The sequence below is a fragment of the Podarcis raffonei genome, chromosome 12 (genome assembly GCF_027172205.1).
Source record: "Podarcis raffonei isolate rPodRaf1 chromosome 12, rPodRaf1.pri, whole genome shotgun sequence".
Lineage (NCBI taxonomy): Eukaryota > Metazoa > Chordata > Lepidosauria > Squamata > Lacertidae > Podarcis > Podarcis raffonei.
Genome location: NC_070613.1, coordinates 53,673,997 through 53,699,678, shown reverse-complemented (window position 1 = coordinate 53,699,678; position 25,682 = coordinate 53,673,997). Strand labels below are relative to the sequence as shown.

Below are 25,682 nucleotides of genomic sequence, written 5' to 3'. Positions count from 1 at the left end.
AGCAGCTTACGGAAACGCCGTTTACCTTCCTGCCGGAGCAGTACTTATTTATCTACTTGGACTTTGATGTGCTTTCGAACTGCTAGGTTGGCAGGAGCTGGGACCGAACAATGGGAGCTTACCCCATCGCGGGGATTCGAAGCTCCGACCTTCTGATCAGCAAGTCCAAGGCTTGGTGGTTTGCACCACAGCGCCACCTGCGTCCCAAGTTATAAGTTAGGTAAAGGGACCCCTGAGCATTAGGTCCAGTCGTGACCGACTCTGGGGTTGCGGCGCTCATCTCGCTTTATTGGCCGAGGGAGCCGGCGTACAGCTTCCGGGTCATGTGGCCAGCATGACTAAGCCGCTTCTGGCAAACCAGAGCAGCGCACGGAAACGCCGTTTACCTTCTTACCGGAGCGGTACCTATTTATCTACTTGCACTTTGACTTGCTTTCGAACTGCTAGGTTGGCAGGAGCAGGGACCGAGCAATGGGAGCTCACCCTGTCACAGGGATTCAAACCGCCAACCTTCTGATCAGCAAGCCCAAGGCTCAGTGGTTTACACCACAGCACCACCCGCGTCCCAAGTTATAAGTTACCATGGTGCTAATGTAATCAGAAGGTAAGCTGCTGTTATGTAGCTTCCAATGGGAGGAATTTTACCACTCTTCTTGAGACTCCTATTTCTGACCAGAATTAGATGAATGGAAAATTCTCCTCACTATTCGGCAGAACATCCAAACTGCCTCAGGGTCAGTTTGCTCCGGGTGTCAGGAACTAAGGGAACTATTTTTATTCCAGTCCCTGGTGGCTTTGGAAGCTGCCAAAAAGTTGAGGTAACATCAAGGGACTAATGGACGCGCAGCACTGAATTTTCCTCACCCTCCTGCAATGTAAGTTTACATTGCGGGGGGGGGGGGAGCTGCAACAGGAGTTGGGGGTTGGAAGGCTGTTCAGCTCCACTGTATCCCTAATAGTGTATCTGGAAGTGAAACAGGGCACACATTTGGGAAGAAACTCAATGTAATATTTATTTATTTCTATCAATAATGTCAAGCTAAGTAGCTTAGTCATCAATAATTCTAAGAAGGATTTCCTGTATTTTGTGCCTTAATTCCATCATTTGGCACACTCGATACGTATTTTATTTCAGACAGAGTATGTTCTTCTTCTTTTAAATTCCCTCCCAGAGAATTGAACTGACCTAACAATAAGTTAAGTCTGAAACAGATCAATCAGGGATTACCAACAGCTTCCAAGAGTCACTTAGTAAAAAATCATAATGTTTAAGTTGATCCTATGTGATTTTTCTTTTGCCTCCATCCTCCCCAAATGCCGCTAAGTAATCCCCATCTCTCTCCAATGCCCCAAAAGGTATTTAACTCTGTAGTCCGCAGCAATATTTCTGAAAGATATATATTTGCCTTGGAAAGAGATCCAACTACATGGCAGGCATTTTTCAAAACTTCTTCACAGGGAATGATACGCTAAGGTTCTCTGCAAAGGTACTCTCTTCCCTTCCATTTTCTTCCAAGTTGTACAGATTTGAAGCTTATGCTATAATATCAAGACACTTGGGCTATTTCTCAGGAAGAAAGTATAAACATTTCCAGTAAGAGGAATTCATATAAATCCGTTTCCCAAATGGTGCTTCAGCTGTTTTTGGTTGTAAAGCTTAAATGAGAAAACAAAGAAAGCTATCTCTCAGTCCCTTAGCTTCTCCAATACACAGGCAGACATACCCAGAGTACACAACATTTATTTAAGGGCTGAAGAACCACTCTGGCAAAATCACAGAGGTCTGGAGTTTAACAACAGCGATTCCCTACAGTCAGTATAGGCTGAAGTGTAAACCCAGTCATACCAACACACTCTTCTTCTGTTTAGTCACTGAATCTTCAAATCCAATCAGTCAGGTCATGAAGGAAAAATCTCCCCTCAGGCCCTATGAATCTGAAAGCCAGCAGCAGCCCACAGAAAAAGCAAATGAGCAGATATAAGCTGTTTACCATGTTCTTATTTGGGAAGATATATTTGAATTCTACTGCAGTTCAGTTACACGCTACATTTTCAGGTGTATACCTAAGATGTTTAAGTGTGCACCTAAAAATGGGACAAGCACAGAACAGATTAGGCATTAAGAACTTAAGAACATAAGAAGAGTTTGCTGGGTCAAGCCAATGGCCTGTCTAGTCCAACATCTTGTTCTCGTGGGGAGGAACCTGTGGGGAACCTGCTAGCAGGATGCAATAACACCTTTTACGTGGGGCTACCTTTGAAGGTGACTCGGAAACTACAACTAATCCAGAATGCGGCAGCTAGACTGGTGACTGGGGGCGGCCGCAGAGACCATATAACACCGGTCTTGAAAGACCTATATTGGCTCCCAGTACGTTTCCGAGCACAATTCAAAGTGTTGGTGTTGACCTTTAAAGCCCTAAATGGCTTCGGCCCAGTATACCTGAAGGAGTGTCTCCACCCCCAAAGTTCTGCCCGGACACTGAGGTCCAGCACCAAGGGCCTTCTGGCGGTTCCCTCACTGTGAGAAGCAAAGCTACTGGGAACCAGGCAGAGGGCCTTCTTGGTAGTGGCGCCCCCCTGTGGAATGCCCTCCCATCAGATGTCAACGAAATAAATAACTACCTGACATTTAGAAGACATCTGAAGGCAGCCCTGTTTAGGGAAGTTTTTAATGTGTGACATTTTAATGTATTTTTAATCTTTGTTGGAAGCTGCCCAAAGTTGCTGGGGAAACCCAGCCAGATGGGAGGGGTACAAATAATAATAATAATAATAATAATTATTATTATTATTATTATTATTATTATTCCTCACTTTTGGTTTCCAGGAAATGGTATTCAGAAACCTACAGCCTCCAACTGTGAGGGCAGAGCATAGCCATCACTGGCCAGTAGCCACTGACAGCTTTTACCTGTATGAATTTGTCTAATCCTCTTTTAAAGCCATCTAAATTGGTGGCCATCAGGAGTGAAGTCCATCATGTAGAGAAACTATTTCTTTTGTCTGTCCCCAAACCTCCAACATTCAGTTTCATTAGATATTCACAAATTCTAGCGCTGAGGGAAGCAGAAAAACTTCACCCACGTTCTCCATGCCATGCATAATTTTGTTAAAGCTTATGTCATGTTGCTTCTTACTCTCATTTTCTCTAAAATGCTGCAACCTTTCTGCATAGACATTAGGAAGTCTGCCACTTAGTGGAGTGCTCTAAAAAATGCTTGCTAATCTGCTTACCTGGAGTGAAAGTTCCTTTGTTTTTTAAAAGAAGAAATGATAAGGTATAATAATGTGTTGTTTTGTGATGTAGTTTAGAGGGGGCTTTGTATGTAGCCAGTGTGGGTGTTTTTACCCTGATTTTGTGTGTAGCCGAACGAAAAAGCCTTGGTGCTATACTCACAATGGGAAAGGGGGAGTGTGTGTGCTACTTAGCACTCTGTTGCCAATGCCGTGTTTCCCTAAGGATGAAAGAAACCTTCTCCAACCTGGTTCCCGCCAGATGTTTTGGACTAAAACTCCCAACAGCCCTAGCAAGCATGGCTAAAGCTCAGGTATGATGGGAACTGTAGCTGAACAACATCTGGAGAACACCAGTTTGAAGAAGCCCTGGACTACAGTCAAGATTAGGTGTAATTGACAGAGTGTAATATGCTCCAACTGAAATCTACGTGACTGCTACAGTGTTCTTGGAGAGTATATAACTATTGCCTTCTGGAAGCAGGGACTCCTGGTCCTAATGAGGCTGCGAGCTCATCTGTTTTCTTGGAGACTAGAGATAGCCACTGCTTTGTAAAAGAAGAATCATAGAATCATAGAGTTGGAAGAGACCACAAGGGCCATCGAGTCCAACCCCCTGCCAAGCAGGAAACACCATCAGAGCACTCCTGACATATGGTTGTCAAGCCTCTGCTTAAAGACCTCCAAAGAAGGAGACTCCACCACACTCCTTGGCAGTAAATTCCACTGTCGAACAGCTCTTACTGTCAGGAAGTTCTTCCTAATGTTTAGGTGGAATCTTCTTTCTTGTAGTTTGGATCCATTGCTCCGTGTCCGCTTCTCTGGAGCAGCAGAAAACAACCTTTCTCCCTCCTCCTTTTATATATTTGAACATGGCTATCATATCACCCCTTAACCTCCTCTTCTCCAGGCTAAACATGCCCAGCTCCCTTAGCCGTTCCTCATAAGGCATCGTTTCCAGGCCTTTGACCATTTTGGTTGCCCTCCTCTGGACACGTTCCAGTTTGTCAGTGTCCTTCTTGAACTGTGGTGCCCAGAACTGGAGTTTGGATTTGATATCCCACTTTATCACTCCCCGAAGAAGTCTCAAAGCGGCTAACATTCTCCTTTCCCTTCCTCCCCCACAACAAACACTCTGTGGGGCTGAGAGACTTCAGAGAAGTGTGACTAGCCCAAGGTCACCCAGCAGCTGCATATGGAGGAGCGGAGACGCGAACACGGTTCACCAGATTATGAGTCCTCTGCTCTTAACCACTACACCACACTGGCTCACAAAAAAGTTTTGAGACTTCAAATCCTTTCTCAGCCATGACACTGAGTAGTTTTGGGCACCTCTTTCCTTGGAGGTTGGATGGCCATCTGGCATGCATGCTTTAGCCAAGATTCTTGCATTCCAGGGGCTTGGACTAGATGACCTTTGGATGCCTACCAACTCTAAGATTCTATGATTCTGTGGCATGTTATGAACCTCTACTTAGGCAAGTGAGGGTAAAGTAGTGTAAAGAATTGTAAAGTAGGGTTTTCTGTTTTTTTTTAACTGATAATTGCTCTAGCAACTGCTAGTAATAAATAGGACTTTAATGCAAGCATCACAACCAAAGCACTGGATCCATACTAAGTTGGTTAGCCCTGTGTCGGGAAGTTTTTAATGCCTGATGTTTTATTTTGTTTTTATATGTGCTGGAAGAAGCCCAAAGTGGCTGGGGAAAACCAGCCAGATCGGTGGGGTATTATTATTATTATTATTATTATTATTATTATTATTATTATTATTTGCACTTAGTGTTCAATGAAATCAATGGGACTTACGTATAGCTAACTTGTTGCATTGATTTCAATGGCTATAATTTAAACCAACTTAGGCTGTTACTGGCAGAGGATGATGGAAGTCGGGAGTCCAAAACATCTGGAGGGCACCCGGTTGGGGAAGGCTGGCCTGATGCATGAGGAGGGAGTAGAGAAAGCCACCATGACCATGAATCTTGCTGGAAGTGTATCTACGTGACAGGCAATGGCAATTTAGAAGGAAGGTAGGGAATGCTTCTGGGGGTTCAACTGCATGCAGGCACCTAAAAAAGTACCTATTGCCCCTTCCTCTGGTTCCCAAACCTTTCTAAAAGCATTTCCCCCATGCCTATAGGGACCTACCCAAATGACCCTCTGAATTGCAGGCACATTCTTCAGACAGGGAGGGGCAGCAGATGCTTATGAAACATCAGACTCAGATTTCAGTGACTCGAGTAATGAACCAAAAAGCTAGGGATTTCTGCTGGATAAAAATAACAAGCACGCAGTATAACTAGAGAGAGAATTGTGTGTTCCTGCTAAGAAACCATATCTACTTAATATAGAAACATGGTACCATTGTATAATTAGGGGGGACCAAAAGGAGCATTCCTGACATGCCATCTTTTCTAACCAAGAAGAACTTCTAAGTTCTAATTACAAAATAGTATGCTTCTTCATCTGGTTTCCCTATAAATTCTTTCCCAGCTCCTGAAGAGCAACAACAAAAATCATTAGCTTCCCAAAGAGGGAGAGCGTAAAGTGGGTCACAGGGGAGATACGCCATTCCTAGACTGGAAGGAAGCCATTGGGAGTCCCAGGTGAGTGATGTCTGTCCAGCGCTGCGGTCTTGTCGGAATCTGATGTCCAACCCGCACACCCTCCTTCTCAGCATCCCAGTCCCAGTATCTCAATGGGGAAAGAGACATCTGTGAATCCTCTGGCATAGTTTCAATGTTTTACAGCTGTAATAACCACAAACACAAAGGGGGGGGGCAGTGGGTTTCCTCCAACTTCAAGGTTCCTGGGGTACTTCTATAAAACAGACAAGTATAGTTCTCTGTACTGTATGAAATACCTTATAATGGGCAGATGTTCATGGATATTCTGAAAAATACTAATCTGAGTTGAGCCCTGATATCACCTAACTGGCAAGCACAAGCGCCAATGGTGTTGTTGGGTGGTTGAAAACATCTGTGACTGTGTTCAAAATTATAGAAAATAATATTAAGGAAAGTTTTTAAGCAAGAAGCAATTATAAATAGTCTCTATGAGCAGTACTGTGGAATCACAGAACCAAACTGTAGAAGTTGTAGGGGTGGTAGCTAAATGTTATGTAAAAAAGACACACACACACCCTTAATGCTGTTGTGCATTTAGAATACATCTGAAGGCAGCCCTGTTTAGGGAAGTTTTTAATGTTTGATGTTTTATTGTGTTTTACTATTCTGCTGAGAGCCGCCCAGAGTGGCTGGGAAAACCCAGCCAGATGGACGGGGTATAAATAAATCATCATTATTATTATTATTATTATTATTATTATTATTATTATTATTACAACATAGATTCCTAGGTATTTAATACACTCCATATCTTGAAGGTACCACAGATAAAGAGTTGCATAAAGCAAATTCTACTTCACTCGCATGAGTCTGAATTACCAATCTTATATGAAAGTCCTGGGACTAAGCTTCACTAAATTCAATGGGAATTACTTCTATCCTGTGCTCAGGATTGGCTGTAGACTTGCATGTGCACCCCAGGTGTCAGTCAGGTTATGTTTGGGGCACAGAGGGTAAGGCAGAATCAAGGGGGAACGCCCTACATTACTGTGTTCCTCTCAAAAGGCTAGGGCATATTCCAGATCTTCCTGCTTAGTTTTAGTATGAATATTTTCTAGATTAGTGGAAACGTCGTATGTCTCCATCCATGCATACTTAAATGTTAGTTATTTTTCCACAGTGGCCTCTTTTTCTAACAGTGTTTCTCTTGTTACACAGGATTATTTAAGACAGATAAATTAATTGCATTTGCATCATACCAAATGTGCTTCAAAAACTGATTACATTAAATGAGGCCAACTACCATGTTGCCTATCAGCTTTTACTTTTCTGTGTCTGGATGGAGGTGATTAAAAAGCAATACACCTTTTAAAAAAACAAGGTATGTGACTTTCTTCTATGCCAATGAACATACTATTTAACCATTGTAATTAATGGGTACTTGGCAGCCTGTGACTGATTTCAGAAAAAAGAAAAATACCTCCATTGGTGGGGACACCTTAACAAGAGACTGTTACACATAAAGTCTCATTTAGATTTCTTAATTTGGGACTAACTGTTGCAGTCACATTAACTGGAGCATTGCCATAAGGCACATAAACAGGTATATGAAAGACTAAAATTTCAGCATTTGAATATGGAGACATTATATCTGCATAAAAGACAGTACTTATGGAACCTCTTGTAAATTCTGTTTCACAAAAATCTGACAAAATAACAAAATATTTAATTTTAACAATGAAATTCAAAAAATTATTGAGGGAAGTTTCAAACATTCAGGCTACCTTCCGCTTGTGGCCCACTCCGCCCCCCCTTTGCTAACAACTTGTACTAGAATTTTGCACACCCATTTCCTACACATTAACCTATCAGTGGACGAGCACTTCCCTGTAGTCTGATCCCACAGCACCGTGGAGTGTGTGCAATTGTCACAAGTCACAACTGTGTATGGTGTCATCATAGGAGTATGCTCTGCCAATGGTGACTCTACCACCTGACCAACCCGAATCAACACAGGGAGTACGTGCTAGCAAGTCTGAAGGTGTTACCTTTGGCAATATGTCCAGAAAATACCATTTGCAGAGAGACTTTGTCTGTGGACAAAGTCATATAGACACAGCCGTGCATGTTCAGGTTACTGATAAAATATTGTCTGCATTTAGTTGTTACTGGCTCACCATCAAGCAAGTAGATTTACTGTGGGGTAGATCGGCTCATGAATATACCTGACAGGAAGTGGAACAGCACATACAGGAGGAGGTAGGTAGGGAACCCACAGCATGTCCTTAAAAGTAGTCTAATAAGGATGCTCTTGCTAAATAGAATAATTAGCAGAAAGTAAAGGGGAGTCTGAGACGCGGGTGGCGCTGTGGGTAAAAGCCTCAGCGCCTAGGGCTTGCCGATCGAAAGGTCGGCGGTTCGAATCCCCGCGGCGGGGTGCGCTCCCGTTGTTCGGTCTCAGCGCCTGCCAACCTAGCAGTTCGAAAGCACCCCCAGGTGCAAGTAGATAAATAGGGACCGCTTACTGGCGGGAAGGTAAACGGCGTTTCCGTGTGCTGCGCTGGCTCGCCAGAGTAGCTTCGTCACGCTGGCCACGTGACCCGGAAGTGTCTCCGGACAGCGCTGGCCCCTGGCCTCTTAAGTGAGATGGGTGCACAACCCTAGAGTCTGTCAAGACTGGCCCGTATGGGCAGGGGTACCTTTACCTTTACCTTAAAGGGGAGTCTAAACTTGTAATGCAATCACTGCTTATAGTTTGAAAAGGAACTAAAAGCTGTACCTTTTCCTTACATGGTGCCACTGTTCCTTGGGCACTTTTCAAACAACCTGCAACTCAAAATTTTAGTTTTGCATACATAAAAGTTAACCCAAATAGCGGCGTTGCTGTATGCTTTGGATTCCTAAATAGGGAATAAATCACAAGTCAAGAAAAGAATCTTAAAACTGAAGTTAATATGTCATCACAGAAATTGCATTGTTAACACAATGTCAGAAGATGGCTGAAATGCTTGGTTGATTGCCTTTTTTGGTATTTCAGAACGTATCATCATTTTAAATGTTCTCGCACAGATATATTTCTCAGAAAACTTATCAACAATAGATCTCTTAAAAAGCACTGTAGTGAAAATTAAGAGAGTGTTGATGATCTGGATAAAAATGGCTCAGTGTTTCTGCTCAGGTTTCAAACAGAAAACATTGGAATGGAAAGAAAGCAACGGGCCTGCCAAAAATCCTGCAATCTACAGAATGTTCCTTCTTTCATAACACATTAAATCTGCAGAACAACTCAACCTCCAAAAATCAACCCGCAGCAGGGCGAGGATGCTCACCTCATTTTCACACAATACAATTGCACATCATCTATAAAGTTTGTGGTCCAAAAGTGCAAACCTGCACTTTTTAACCATTTTAGGAAGAGACATCACCTTGCCAACAAAGGTCCGTATAGGTAAAGCTATGGTTTTCCCAGTAGTGATGTATGGAAGTGAGAGCTGGACCATAAAGAAGGCTGATTGCCGAAGAATGGATGCTTTTGAATTATGGTGCTGGAGGAGACTCTTGAGAGTCCCATGGACTGCAAGAAGATCAAACCTATCCATTCTGAAGGAAATCAGCCCTGAGTGCTCACTGGAAGGACAGATCGTGAAGCTGAGGCTCCAGTACTTCGGCCACTGCATGAGAAGAGAAGACTCCATGGAAAAGACCCTGGTGTTGGGAAAGATGGAGGGCACAAGGAGAAGGGGACGACAGAGGACGAGATGGTTGGACAGTGTTCTCAAAGCTACTAACATGAGTTTGACCAAACTGCGGGAGGCAGTGGAAGACAGGAGTGCCTGGCGTGCTCTGGTCCAGGGGGTCACGAAGAGTCGGACACGACTAAACGACTAAACAACAACAACAACAACAACAACAAATCCGGCACTGACTGTGGATAACAGGATGCTGGGTAATATGGACCTTCTTCTGATCAAGCAGGGCCTGGATTTTTGTTTTTAAAGTCATAAATGGTTTAGCAACAGAGTGCTCTTTGAAGTAAAGCACCTAATCTTCAGAAGACATAACCTTTACAAAAATTCTGGCCACGTGCAATTTTATTTTCTATTGTGGAAAGAGGAAACTAGCTACGGTAACCTTTGCACATCATTTTTTGCTGTGATGTTTGGTATCTGCCTTTGCCAAGATATAAATCACTTTTGTTCCTGGTGTCAAGAAATTTAGTACACTAAATTAATCATAAGAACCTTAAGAAGAGGAAATAGGGGGAACTCCCCATTACGGAAAGAAAAGGGCAGATGCTGTGCTTGATGAAATAAAGCCTGATTCCTCCGTATCTGGTCCTCATTTCCAGTTTTCATCACTTACCTGTGAAAAATGGCAGAAGTAAAATTTAAACTATTGCTGAAATACAGGCAACAGTTCTCCCTTGCACAAGCATTCCTAATGCTCTTTCTTGATCTAGCACAACAGAGGAAAACAAAATACCACAAGTGCAACAAAATACCCTTTCTTCTTTTTTGGACTATATTTCAGCATTGCTTCAGGTTCAGTATATAATATATTGTGGTATTAATCTCATCCAGGGAACCAGGCAGAGGGCCTTCTCGGTAGTGGCACCCGCCCTGTGGAACGCCCTCCCATCAGATGTCAAAGTGATAAACAACTACCTGACATTCAGAAGACATCTTAAGGCAGCCCTGTTCAGGGAAGTTTTTAATGTGTGACATTTTAGTGTATTTTTGGTCTCTGTGGAAGCCGCCCAAATAAATTATTATTATTATTATTATTATTATTATTATTATTATTATTATTATTATTATTATCCTTTGCACATGTTTCAGCTCTCCAGTTGAAGGAATGGGTTTCTGTGTAGTAAGTTTAAAAACTGACTCAACCCCCCCTTTTGTTCTTTCAAAAGAGAGCAATTTTAAATGCGTAAAACTTGAACCGTTGAGCAAAACCATAATAAGGACACAACTGCATAAACAGTTCTCTCCTTTATCAGTCAAGGCAAGGGATGGCCTTGGCTCTCCAGGGGAACAAAGAAAACACGTCAGAACTTTATCTTATGTGCTGACCACAAAATACGCACAAGACCAATGTCCGAGGAAAACGCCAAAAGCGTGTTCCCGGAGATTATGGCGTCTTCCCAGATAAGAGTAGGAAGAGGAAGATCCTTTTATGGTCAGAAGTACAGGAAGGAAGATCCTTTTATGGTTGAGAGTACCAGAGCAGGAACATATGTGATGTCAACCTGCGTATACAAGTTGACGTGGCTGGGGAAGGGGGAGAGGATGCCTGGAGGGTATATATACTGCATGAAACTTGTCATTTCTTTGGACTTGCTGTGGACTCACCACGCAAGTGCCTTCTGCTATCCGGAGAGCAGAATAAACTCTTTGAACCAACTCAGTGTCATTTTGACTTCCTTCCTCCTGTCCCGGAGCAACGCAGACCCAATCGGTGAACTCCAAAAGGCTACACAGTCTTCTGCACTATCACAGTCTGAAGCTTAAGAATTGCTTCTGTGTGTTGTGAACCCACGGTGCAGTGGCCTTTGTGAGTGAGGCCAACCACCCAAATTATGCATTTTCCATCCAATTGAATTCCAGCTGCTTGGGGAGAAGCCATGTAGGTGGGGGAAAGGGGTCTGTCTATATGATCATGCGATTCACAGGTGGGATCACATCATGTGCAAGCAACTCCCATGCTGTTGGCAGTATCTGTGAAGACTTCATCAAGGCTTGTTTGGGGCGAGGCCATTAGGGTGTAATAACACACATGAATTTTCACAGATGCTGTTTAGCAGCCAGAAGTGCAATACACTTTGTGCAGTCAACACACTCTTTATGGCAATCATACGTATATTCCTTGTCTACACCAAAATAACAAGCAGTAAATGTGACATAAAGTGGGGGGAAACAGACAAATAACACTAAGCACTGGACATAACTCTTAGTATATATTCACTTTGGGTTTAGAGACGTTTTTCTACCTTTCATTTCCTTCACTGCAGAAAACATTGGAGAAATGCCAGCACAGTCGTGACAGATGTGTAAACTCTGAAGCACAGTTACTTCTACCCACCTTTGCGCAGTCCAAAATCAATACGCCTTTATCTTTCACACCAGCCAAAATCCAATGAAATAAAAAAGTTGTATATTTGCTGGAAGATGGCTACATACGTGCTGAACAAGAAACAGAAAGTGATGTCCTCATAGTTTGGATGAAGAAATGTGTTAACATTTCCATGGACTTAGATGAACCTAGACTTGATTTTTCCCTTTGTCATCCTAGCAGATAAAGCTAATCTCAGAAAAGTATTTTTCATGGTTTATACTCAAATGAGCAAATTATGCTATTAGTACAACCTCACTAAGCAGATCTGTTTTAAATGCTCACAGGGCAGGCTTGTGAACAGCAACTTGCCTGGTCCCCTCTGGTAAGTAAGAATCCCAGCTAGGTGATCATTCAGGGAACCCGCTATAAATTATCCATTATCATTTGAAACCATTTTCATTTATAAACCTTCACCATCAATGACCATGAAATCCTTTTTTCCACCTATCAGAATGCATAGCAACGTTTTCTTGCTGTGAAGGCACAAATCCCTTTAGAAAATATATTGTGAACCTTTCAAAAGGATACTATTTAGCTTCAAATGGCTTTACAGAACAAACAATTTTTTTGAGAGAAATATCAGCCAAGCTTTCTACCTCTTTTATGTCATCTGGGGTTGAGTTTTGCTACTTTACCTTTAATAGGCAGTGTCAATTAGTTTCCTTGACAATGATGACTACTCCTTGCTATTAACCTCTTAATAGCATACTAGCCAATATCCAGTGTGAGCTTCCTCAGAGCAAATTGACTGTTGCTTAATGGCAAGTTTATTTATTTCCTACTTTGCTAAGCAAAAGTATTTTGGGGTTGGCAGTCTTGGCTAACTTATTTGCATGGCTGCAATTTCAGTCCCACATACCTCAACAGTAATTCAAAACTGACACGAGGAGAATACATTTTGGCCCACTGTGGACTGAAACGACCCCTCTCTTTTGCCTTAAGGTGTCGTACATAGCATAGTTACCATTCTTTACTAACTACTTGTGTAACCCTGTCCCCTCAACCTCTTTTTCATTTCCAGTGGATTTTCAGTGGATTCCTGCTTTGCTAAGCTTACCGATAAAACGTAGTGTAGTCGACAGTTGAGTGACAGGTCTGAAAATCCCATGCTTTGAGTTTCTGGCATTCCCGATGGGCGCGGAGTTTTACTCTCACTGTTCCTTGACACAGTTCTGGAAACTGTTTCTTTGGAGGGCGAGTACAGAATTCATTTGACTCCACACGCCACGACTCGGCAAAGTCATCCACATCAAACTTGAAATTCCCGTCGCCTCCGATCAGGTCATCTCTCTTGTGTCCATTGTAGTTGCCACATAGGCCACAGAGCCTGCCCTTAAGATGTGGTGGAGCCATGACTTCCACAAAGCTGTCTCCATCCCAAGAGATTTCCAGGCCTAAAAAAGAAAGCAAGAAGGAAAGAAGCTAACCTGTATCAGTGTATATACAGTATGTGAACATGTGAACATTATATATTGAACTGGAACACTGGTCTATCAAGCCTAGCACTGGCTACTCTGGAGAGCACCAGTTTGGAGGATTTCTAGTCTGAGATCTTTTAAATTGGAAATGCCAGGGCCTGAAACTGGGACCTAATGCATTCAAAGCATATGTTCTGCCATGGAGTTATGGCTCCTCCTACACACACCATAAGGCAGGTTAAAAAGTGAGAACCAGATATATAATGAACTGAAGAAGGTATTTAAATTTACCTTTCCTAAGAAACCAGAGGCCTTCCTTTTGGGCATAGTCGGCCAATTATTGCCAAAGAAAGACAGAACATTTTTTATGTACGCAACAACAGCAGCAAGAATACTTCTCGCTAAGTATTGGAAGACACAAGATCTACCCACCGTGGAAGAGTGGCAGATGCAAGTGATTGAATATATGGAGATGGCAGAAATGACCGGCAGAATCCGTGACCAGGGAGAAGAATTGATGGAAGAGGATTGGAAAAAGTTCAAGGACTATCAACAAAAATATTGTAAAATGTTTGAGTGTTAAAATGATGTGGGATGTGAAGGTAACATGGCATTTGGCATATGGTTAAAAGAGTTATGAAAAGAAGAATCTTAAAAAGGAGAAGGGGGGTATGACTAGAATAATATTATGTTAAAGTATACAAGGTGGAGTAAAGGACCAAGATAAGGGAAATTAGAGACATAATAAGTGGAAACATATAATTATAAATGAGGTTTGAAAGAGGGCTAGAATTTGCTGAATTTGACGGAATAAAGAGGAACACAAAAAAGGGAGATGTGAGGAGGTCAGGAAAGAGGGCTATGGAATCTTGAAATTTAAAAGTGGATTTTTCTTTTTTCTTTTCTTTGCTAAGTGTGTATTTTTTGTTTTCTGTTTTGTTATATGTGATTGTTTGATTTATGTGATTCTATGATTTCTATGTTTTGTAAAACCCTAATAAACATTTATTACAAAAAAATAAAAATAAAAAGTGAGAACCAGCTGCCCCCCCAAAAGAAGGCATACAGAACACTCCCCGCTCATGTGCATTTAACATGTGTATTCAGCCATGCAGGCTTGTCAATGTTAATATTAATTAATTAATTAATTAAAAGGGGGGTGGGGAGAGGTTGTGTGTCCGGGGGGTGAAGACTCTGGCAAGCCCACCAGCCATTGCACCCAATGCGTTTTGACCATACATGATTTTGGCTTTACGCACAATCTCTGGAACGTAAGCCTCACATAAGTTGCGGGCTTTCCGTAGTCAAACCTCACTGTTTCTGATATATAGCTATTGTGTGTTGCTCGGTGTAGAGGCAATTCTCCTACTTGCCTTTTCAAAGCGTCACCTGCTCAGACATCTCAGCCTTGGCTACATCCTTAACACTTGCAGGCATGACAGCTAAGGCTGGGTCTGCATACACAACAGAATGATGTGGAAGAATAGGCGGTATTTGAATTTAATTTTTGATGTCTCTTTTTATTCTGAATGGATGAGTTCTCCATTCATAGAATCACTGAACTGTACAGCTGGGAGGCACCCCGAGGGGAATCAAGTCCAACCCTCTGCAATGCAGGAATCTCTTGGATAGGAATTAGAATATAAAATAATTAGTCAAATTTGAAGGCAAAAAGTGCAAGATCTGTCCCATTTGGAGATATACAGAATAGGACTTTTTTTTCCTTTTTACTGTTTCTACAAATTCTGCTTAACCAGCTTGTGCCTTATTTTCTCATCTTGGCTCCTTTTGGAAATTTCACCAGGGCCTCCAAGCACCTGAATCCAGCATTGCTCCTGGATTAATGTGTGGATTGAAATGCAGGTACTATTTGGATTTCACACTGGTCAAATTATGTGATGAAATTCTCAGCACAAATTTGTAGCAAAAGTTATGTTAAAATGTCTATTTTAGGGAGGGAGTGTGATTAAAGATGCATACATTGAGAGAAAATATTATTTATTTATTTATTTTTAAAAGCCGAATCAGGACAGAACATAGTAAAGGTAAAGGGACCCCTGACCATTAGGTCCAGTCGTGGCCAACTCTGGGCTTGCGGCGCTCATCTCGCTTTATTGGCCGAGGGAGCCAGCATACAGCTTCCGGGTCATGTGGCCAGCATGACTAAGCCGCTTCTGGCAAACCACAGCAGCGCACGGAAACGCTATTTACCTTCCTGCTGGAGCGGTACCTATTTATCTACTTGCACTTTGAGGTGCTTTCGAACTGCTAGGTTGGCAGGTGCAGGGACTGAGCAACGGGAGCTCACCCCATTGCGGGGATTCGAACCGCCGACCTTCTGATCAGCAAGTCCTAGGCTCTGTGCCACAGCACCACCTGCATCCCAGACAGAACATACATATGCATAAATCTGTGCAAAACTGGCTCAGAAGGGAAATAAGCTAGATTTCAAAAAAGATCTGGGAAACACCTGTGCCCAACACCCTGAATAGCCAATATTTCACAGTGCTTTTCTTAACATATGAACTTAAAATGGCTTGAATATGCCAACATGTTTTATACTAAGGCAGACTTTGTATCTGTCTATCCCAGTATTGCAAGATCCCAGTCTAAGCATGTGTGCTCTTGTGCAGCCACTAATATCAGGAGCAAAGTATTAGACGTGGAATTCACTGTGAGGAATATGAGCCCTTCTAGTTAAAGGGGAAATTATCTGGATAGTAATATGCTTCAATTACACACTACTGAGTGAACCATTACATGCCATGTTTGCCCAATCTCTGCCAAAACTAAGACAATGATGCTTGCTGTAGTTTACTGAGCTGAGAGAAGAGACAACCGGAATAACAAGAGAATCACATTTTAGTCAATTTAAAGCATCCAGAATGGTTCTCAGGAATTCAGTGGAATTTCATAACTCAGCTGGCAGTGAAGAGAGACGCTCAAGATGCTTTTAATTAGAGCTTATGAATAATGCTCCTCTTGTGAGCATTCCACAGACAGCCACAAACATTCTTCCCCCCCATCTTGCGACTCTGATGAACAAGCCCAGAGCTGAGGTTTTATTTTGTAGGGGACAAAGAAGCAGGTGTATGAGTTCTTGGCTCAGCAGGATATGCTGTGATAGCCTTTAAATGCTTTCTAGATGTTGACTATGCTTCAGATCAATCCTTTGGTTAAAGGAGGCAATATAAATGATCAACCGTGGAAGGCCAAGGTATGGGAAGCAGGATATCTACCATGTTGTTGTTGTTTAGTCGTTTAGTCGTGTCCGACTCTTCATGACCCCATGGACCAGAGCACGCCAGTGTGGTGTAGTGGTTAAGAGCGGTAGACTCGTAATCTGGTGAACCGGGTTTGATTCCCCGCTCCTCCACATGCAGCTGCTGGGTGACCTTGGGCTAGTCACACTTCTTTGAAGTCTCTCAGCCCCACTCACCTCACAGAGTGTTTGTTGTGGGGGAGGAAGGGAAAGGAGAATGTTAGCCTTGAGACTCCTTCGGGTAGTGATAAAGCGGGATATCAAATCCAAAACTCTCTTCTCTCCTGTCTTCCACTGCCTCCCGCAGTTTGGTCAAACTCTTGCTGGTAGCTTCGAGAACACTATCCAACCATCTCATCTTCTGTCGTTCCCTTCTCCTTGTGCCCTCTATCTTTCCCAACATCAGGGTCTTTTCCAGGGAGTCTTCTCTTCTCATGAGGTGGCCAAAGTATTGGAGTCTCAGCTTCAGGATCTGTCCTTCAAGTGAGCACTCAGGGCTGATTTCCTTAAGAATGGATAGATTTGATCTTCTTGCAGTCCATGGGACTCTCAAGAGTCTCCTTCAGCACCATAATTCAAAAGCATCAATTCTTCGGCGATCAGCCTTCTTTATGGTCCAGCTCTCACTTCCATACATCACTACTGGGAAAACCATAGCTTTAACTATACGGACCTTTGTTGGCAAGGTGATGTCTCTGCTATACATCTTTTTTATCTGCCATACATCTTTTTAAAAAGCACTTAGAGAAGTGTAGGTGGCATAATTTATGGGGGAGAGAAATGAGGTGACGTTTAACCATTTCCCCACCTGCCACTTACCCCCAGCCATATCATATTCTGCCAGGATTCCTTGATATGTTTGCTGCTGCTGTGAGAAGGGTTGTAGGTCAGTGGTCAAGCATTGCTTTGCATGCAGAAGCTCCCAGATTTAATCCCTGGAATCTCCAGGTAAGGATGGGAGAGACAACCTGAGTGGAACCCTGAAAAGCCACTGCCAGTCAGTGTAGACATTACAGAGCAAGATGCACCAATGGTCAGACACAGTATAAGGCAGCTTCCTATGTTCCTAAGGGGACGCAGGTGGCGCTGTGGGTTAAACCACAGAGCCTAGGACTTGCTGATCAGAAGGTCGGTGGTTCGAATCCCCACGATGGGGTGCGCTCCCGTTGCTCGGTCCCTGCTCCTGCCAACCTAGCAGTTTGAAAGCATGTCAAAGTGCAAGTAGATAAATAGGTACCGCTCTGGTGGGAAGGTAAACGGTGTTTCCGTAGGCTGCTCTGGTTTGCCAGAAGCGGCTTAGTCATGCTGGCCACATGACCCGGAAGTGTGCACCAGCTCACTCAGCCAATAAAGCGAGATGAGCCCACAACCCCAGAGTCGGCCACGACTGGACCTAATGGTCAGGGGTCCCTTTACCTTTTTATATTCTTAAGAGTGGCGGGGAGGGGAGGAGAGGAAGGGATGAACAGGGGATGGTTATCTATCTATCTATCTATCTATCTAGGGACACGGGTGGCGCTGTGGGTAAAACCTCAGTGCCTAGGACTTGCTGATCGTATGGCTGGCGGTTCGGATCCCCGCGGTGGGGTGAGCTCCCGTCGTTCGGTCCCAGCTCCTGCCCACCTAGCAGTTCAAAAGCACACTTAAGTGCAAGTAGATAAATAGGTACCACTTTATAGCGGGAAGATAAACGGCGTTTCTGTGTGCTGCGCTGGTGCAGGCTCGCCAGAGCAGCTTCGTCACACTGGCCACATGACCCGGAAGTGTCTTCGGACAGCGCCGGCTCACGGCCTCTAGAGCGAGATGAGCACGCAACCCTAGAGTCGGACACGACTGGCCCGTACAGGCAGGGGTACCTTTACCTTTACCTACCTATCTATCTATCTATCTATCATCTATCGTCTATCTATTTATTTTTTAAATACACCCCACTTTTTGTCAAGGAATTCAAAGCTGCTTTTGAATAAATCAATCCAGCCTCTTAGATCATGCGGAAAGTTGCCGCCTTCGTCTGGCAAGTAGGCACCACTTATTGAAAAGAAGCAGGCTGGGGTATTTATAATCATAGAGTTGGAAGGAGCCTTGTAGATCAGCCTCCTTCCTTATGAGTAGATCTGCCCCCAAGCAGGCACTTCAGGCTGCTTTTTGAAAAAGGAGGCTGGAATTGTTGTTCATGAGCAGATGTTTTTTCTAACCATCTGGTGGGTGGAAAGTTGGCCCATCAAATTCAAATTCATTTCAATTTGACACCCATAGATTAAACTTTGAAAAATAAAAATAAAACTTATTTAATGAAACATAGTCAAGCATCTTGAAATTTTAGGATTCAGCAACCTCAGATTTCTGTGCCGTCCCATTTACCTGTTTTCTTTAAAGTAGCTACCAGATGTTCTCTATTTCCCAATTAAATCATGCTTCAGGTTTGAATGATGCAAGATACACATGCACACAAAAGACTGGATCCAGTTGCAAAAGCAATTCATTTGGGCAGAAAGCAAACCCAGACAGATGTTACGCAAGAACACCACACTTCAGGGAGACACAGCAAACAGCTTTCCTTGCACACTTGGGGTTCAATATCACACCAGTTTTTGGTTCAGCAAGCAACTTTCATGCAGGCCATGTTGGCTGGTGGGTTTGCTAAAGCCTTCTGGATTTGTTTTGTTTTACTGAGTTTGTTTGGGTTGGACATGTTTTACTGAACTCATTCCCTACTCTACAAGCCCCTCTGGCACACTGCTTGCTTATTCCTGATCTCTGCTTTTGCCGTAACTACAGCTGAGATCAGTTGTTTTCAAACTGTGTCCTGGGGCTGCTTCAGAAGCTTTTTGGGGCTGTGATGATAATCCTAAGGTTCCCTTGGCAAAGTTACTGTCATTTTATAAGAACAAAACTCCACAATGGCAAAGCAGTCAATTCTGTGTTTATTGCCCATGTTCATTAACTAGGCAACCAATACCCTGGAATCCCCAGTTTAAATGCCTGTAAGCCTTGACATCAGGTGGAGAAGCGTCAAGTAGAAATTTTCTGATAATTCAAATTTATTTGATGGGGATGAGAAAGGGAAACCTTGTGTTCGCAAAAGCTTCCTTGGTTTATTTTACACAAACTTTGCCTGTGCATTGTAAGACATGGATTGGTTCATCAGAGGTGGATAGACACTTTTGTCAGATCCTGATAAATTTTATTCTTTTTAAAAAGGTGAACCCAGGAAATTATCTGAGGATTTTTCCTGAGGCATGCATGAAGAGCACAGCTTCATCCTTATGCTGATTCTGATGTTTTATATAAGGATGGAAGATATATATTTTTTTCAAGTCTGCATTTTAAAGACAACCAACCTAATTTGCTGGTCCAAATTATATGTGATTTGGAATACAGTAATCTATTGAATTTTGCATTTCTCTGAATTCTATGATACTATCAGTTTTTGAAAACACACACACACAAATGATTATTTTACAGAAAATATGTGCAAAAATGCTTATTTTAGGGGGAATGCACTGAAAACCACAAATTTGTATTTTGGGGGATGAATGCATGGAAAATGCATACTTTAGGGATCAATGTGTCCAATTTAAATGTGATTTTTTGTGTGTGGATGAATTCCCCTCTCCACAAAAAATATCCAGAACAGGGACAGAGTAGACCTAAAACTGATCACATTCCAAACTGGCATGGAAGGGAAATGGGGAAATCTGTTCATCTCCTGCATCCTCTTGCTTTTGGTTTAAATTGTTTATTATTATTTTACTGTAGCTGCCTTGGGTGTTGCTTCTATACTGAAAGAATGGGATACAACTCTAATGTAAGGTAATGTAAATACCGCCAGAGCTTATAGAGCCAAAACAAAACAAAAGCACCCATATACCACATGTGACGCTTGTGTTACTACTTCGCCCTGAGAAACAGGGCACTCATGTAGCCCCACCTGCTTTGGTTGTCACTTTCAAGAGGTAGCCTTCCAAGTCAATGTGAAAGTGTGGCGTGTCGTAAGGTAGGGAGATCCGTGTCCCGTTCCACTTCACTGTGAGGTGCTGGTGGAGGCTGATGGTACTGCTGCCCAGCACAAGGTCTACAGATTTTGTCCAGGAGAAAGAGCGAGTCCGTCGGGCATCGTTCTTCACCAGCACCTGGAAGGGCGGGGTAGAGGAGGAGCAGTATTTCGTCAAAACGTACTGACATGTTCCCTGAAAGTTAAATGTCCGTCCGTCAAAAGTGTTGTAGTGGGGGTCTCCAAATACAGTGCAAACTCCGGGCTCTGCAGGTGAGTGAAAAACAAAAGCACCATCAAGACCAAATGTTATGCTGGGAAAAGCAGGTATTAAATGAATGCAAATGGCCTTCCGACATTTTGGGCCACTTCATAAACAATGTGACTGAGGCATATATCTAAAAAACGTGTGTGTTTGTGTGTGAATGAGACAAACACTTGAAAGAAGACATGAAAACCATGCATTTTCTTTCAAGGGTACACTCAATGAGAAACCGAGCACTGCGTCATGAAATGGCCCTTAAGTCCTGGAATGATATAGATTATCAGCACCCACAGTCTGTAGGATCCCCAGGATACTGTTGCAACTATAGAAAATGGTAAGTGGAGGTAGAATCCATGAATTGTATATTGCAGCTCTGGCAATATATAGGACTGTTTGGAGGGGAGGTTTTCTCCCTCTTTCATAATCCTAGAATTTGAGTGTCATCCAACGAATGGTAGAAGATTGAGGACTGACAACTAACACTATATACAGCATTCCATGTATAGTTGGTTTCATCACAAAGGTAAAGGAGAAGTTCTGCATTGCCACATAATAAAGGAAAAAGTAACTGGTGCTGTGCAATCTGGATTAAACATTGCTATTCTTTGGAAGAGAAGAAATTCAAGGCAATGGAATCTATTAATGCCACAGCCCAACACAGAATTAAGTGCATTTGAAGATCCCACTGAAATAGATGGACTTTTAAGCATGCTTAATTCTGTACTGGATTGTAGCCTAGACTCTCAAATAATTATTGCCAGAACTGCTTTAAAAAAACAAAAACAATTTATGATGTCCCAAATGAACTGATTGTATGAATTGGAGCAGCGAAGAAATAATTCATGGGAAAGTCCTGGCTTTCGTTTGTCTGATACATTTAACACCAATGAATCACCATAATCAAATTACAAGTGACAGTCTCAAAATCAGAAAAATGGAAGCAATTGAATAGAACTGCTAAAAATTCAATAAGAAAAATCAACAGAAGCAGCACTGAAACCTCAACTCTTCTCAGTCTTTATTACTATACATTCGTACCTCAGAAGTTGAACAGAATCCATTCCGGAAATCCGTTCAACTTCCAAAATGTTTGGAAACCAAGGCACGGATTCCAACTGGTTTCCAATTGTGCAGGTGCAGTGGCGTAGCGTGGGGGGTGCAGCGGGGCCGGCCGCACCGGGCACAACATCTGGGGGGGTGCGCTCGCACTCGCAGCTCTCTGCCCCTACCGGGCAGGGGGCGCAAATTACTTGCCTTGCCCCGGGTGCTGACAACCCACGCTACGCCACTGCGCAGGTGCACTGGAAACAATAGCGGAAGCTGCGCAGGACGCTCGGCTTCCAAAATAAAACATGTTCAAAAACCGGAACACCCGCTTCCGGTTTTCGATTGTTTGGGAGCCAGAATGTTCGACTCCCAAGTCGTTCTGGAGCCGAGGTACGACTGTATAGTCCTTTAGTATGGTTTCTGAGGGCACCTGCCCTCCTCCTCCTGACATTTCCTCTGGTCCTCCAGCTGGCCACACATTGAGTCCATCTGTCCTAGACATGAAGTGGGCTGGATTACCTCACACCTCACTGTGTGGCGTCCTGTCCTGTGGACCTTTACAGCAAAAGGAAACTTCAGAGTGTAACCAAACTTTCATCAGGGGACGGATGGACAAAGGAATTGGGAAGAGGCAGTGCTTAATTTCAAGTGGAAACGATGATTAGGTCTCAATCTTTCTGGGTACAGCCTCTGGGGTCAGGAAGTCTTTCCCTTCATCCCTGGTGTGAAGTGTCTGTCTCCAGTTACTCAATGCTGGGGGAGCTTAAGCACTTTTAAGTCTCACTGATTTGAAAGAGAGAGTGAATCACATGCTTAATTCTCTCCCCTTCAGATGAATGTGACTTTAAAATGCATGTGTTCGGTTTTGCTGTCAAAATATCCTCTGTGCTCCATTGACTTCACTAAACGAAGACCCTTTTCCAGATTTACAAGGCATGGGGCCAAGCTGTATACCAACATATGCACCGACATGAAGTAAACGGCCATTTACTTCACATCCCCAGCACTCACAATCCCAAATCAAGATCATACAGTTTACTTGTCCCTGGACTTGGCAGTCTCAGTTTAGGAGCTCATGATGCGGTGAGTTGATACTCTAAATTACTTAGCTATTGGAAAGAGTTCTGAAGGATTCTTGGACTGTTTTCATGGTATCTAATAACCCACATGCCACAACAGAAAAGAAAGAAATGACCATATTAGGAGGATGGCCCTCTTGCATGCGGGGAGAACTGGAATTCAAGACTCTCGCACAATTTGTGCAAAAGGCAGTGGAGAAAAGACGGGCCAGAACACCAGAAGAGTCAAGTTAATTCCAAAGTGTCCAGATGTAACAGACTCTTGAGGCAGGGCTTGCAGCTAATTTACAGCAGCCAAGGAAAATATTATATAAACCATAACTAAGAGGGATTTGGATGCTTTCTGAGTAAAACTATGACATTAAAAAACAGAATGGAGAGTAATTTGTTCACACATACATAACTCAACGGGACTTGGCTTTTCAAAAACCAAAAATGAAACACAGGAGACAGTTGGCCAAAATGTGAATTAGGCTTCAGCATCAAAGCAAGCTGCAGGTCCTTAAATCAAATGGGGGCAAACATTAATTTGAAAGCTAGGAATATCACAGGCAGAATGAAGCTGAATTGCATTCCTCATGGTGTACAAAAACAACAACCCAGCAATGTGTCTCAACACATTTATACAGGGTGGCTCAAAAGTAGGTATACAGCTGGATCAATGAAATTAATCACAAGAGATTCTATGAGTACACTTAACTGACACAAAACATAGCTGGAAAGAATAGTGGAGTCAGATAAAAGGATTACTTTTCTTTACTGATATTGTGAATGAGGACTGCGAACTTGAGTCAAGATCTTTTGGGATAGCGTCACACTTGGTGCACATGCAATGCCAGGAATAACTTATACAGTTGTACAAGTTTCTTTAAACACCCATGTATGCATGTCTGGAATGGCCAAGGCCCCCAGGAACATGTATCCAGAATTTAAAGATGCATATATGTTTTGCTCATCTGCAATTTACATGTTTATTGGGTGAAGATTCATTTCAATTGGGGTTTAGGCCCAGTTTTGGCACAGATACTGCTCTGGTTGCCCTGTGTGATGACTTCTGTTGGGAGAAAGGCAAGGGAAACATGTCCTTCTTAATTCTCCTTGTGAGGCACAAGGGTATCAGAGGTATCTGCTACTAGACCACTAAAACTTAGATGGAAAACACAACTGAATAATAATAACTAATAATAATAATAATAATAGTCAACGTAGTATTTTTTTTGTTTCCGGTGGGATCCGCTGGCTGTAGTTGTTAGTTGTGTGCCATAGGTCAAGGGACCCATTTTTTTCAGGATCTGTTTTGCTTAGGAACCAACTTCCTATTCACCCACTTTGCCTGAGGGCATAACCTGCACAAAACATTATATCTCCTTGTTGTTATTCCAAGTGCTACTGCCCCGACCCACAAGGCTTCTACAGAGAGAGGCAACCCACCGTTCTGGAAAGGCCATTTTATTTTGGCACCTTGTCAGGCCTTGCTGACTTTGAAGAATAAGGAGAAGGAGAGTCTTCATCATTCCGTTAGATAAAAACTCAGTGGTAAAGTCGGCTATTGTGTTTTGAACCCTCCCACTGTCACTGGAAAAGCTTGTAGTGATTTCACTGGGCATCAGCACAGAAACACAAGGCGGTCCATTTTATTTCCCAACGCCTCAGATGAGTCACTTTCCCACAGCTACAAGTACAATTTGTTCCTAATGAAGCGACTGCACCACTTGGCATATCTCTGCTGTTATTTTACAATAATGTGCCCACTGCTTGGTGGTAAAGGCACATTGCCTCTGGTTTCTCACATGCTCAGGGCTCTTGTTTATATAATACACCAGGGAGCATCATGCAACAATTTAAGTTAATTGTTCTTAATTCAACCAAAATTACATACCACCAAGATTTAAAACATAGTTCTTTCAAAATTCAGTTAAAATATTTCAGAAAGAGCAACTCCTATACTCACTGTTTAATCCCACTGACTTTCCATCTATAAATATTTTCATTATAGCCCAGGAAAACTACAAGCTGCATTAAATTATGTGGAAAATCATTCAGTGAAGTTTCTCTCATTATCATTCTGGTATTTTGCAACGATAAATTGCACTGTGCACTGTTTAAATCTATGTCCAATTAATGGACTAGCTGTGATTGAAAGGATAGTCCGGGTGAATATTTTTAGAAATATTCACCTGCAGTAATTCAAGCCACTGTCAATCATAACCTGTTTCCAGGGAGGTGTCCAAGGAATTCTTCCCTTTTCGATGTTTATGGGCTGTTCCCTTTTCCTTTTCTCTTTTGTATATTCTTCTGTACTCCAACATAGTTCCCATACACCATATTTTGTTTTTACCAGCCTTTAAATTGTACCTCCGTGCTGCCTTATAAATCACGTTGGAGAGACTTAGCATTTAGCACTTGCTTTCTTTGGAGAAAGTAGACTATTGCCCTTTCCAATAATATACATTCACACCTTCGCAAATGAACCTGGGTCTCTCTCATTTCCCCAGGAATATTTTGAAACATCAAACCCCAATCCAAGAAGTGAGAGTTATTGACTCCTAGTTCCAGACTATTTCTTCAGCGTCTGGGCTTGTTGTCAAGGGTTGTCTTTTGTGAGAAAGCAGACTACTTGCTAATCATCTGGCTACGGTAGCTGTGAAACCAAGGAACTGGTGTCAACCTCTGGCTCAATAGGCTAGGCAAAAATC

The 25,682-nt window shown here is 42.7% G+C and overlaps 1 protein-coding gene across 4 annotated transcripts in view; it reads right to left on the bottom strand.

Moving 5' to 3' along the window:
• BMPER (BMP binding endothelial regulator) overlaps nt 1-25,682 on the bottom strand; it is a 177,140-nt gene that overhangs the window by 37,003 nt on the left and 114,455 nt on the right. For all 4 annotated transcript variants that reach the window (XM_053409549.1, XM_053409547.1, XM_053409548.1 and 1 more), the window contains 2 exons: nt 20,533-20,862; nt 12,979-13,315 (listed from right to left, as the gene is read on the bottom strand). In XM_053409549.1, the coding sequence (XP_053265524.1) occupies nt 12,979-13,315; nt 20,533-20,862 (667 nt within the window). The remainder of the gene's footprint in view (nt 1-12,978; nt 13,316-20,532; nt 20,863-25,682) is intronic.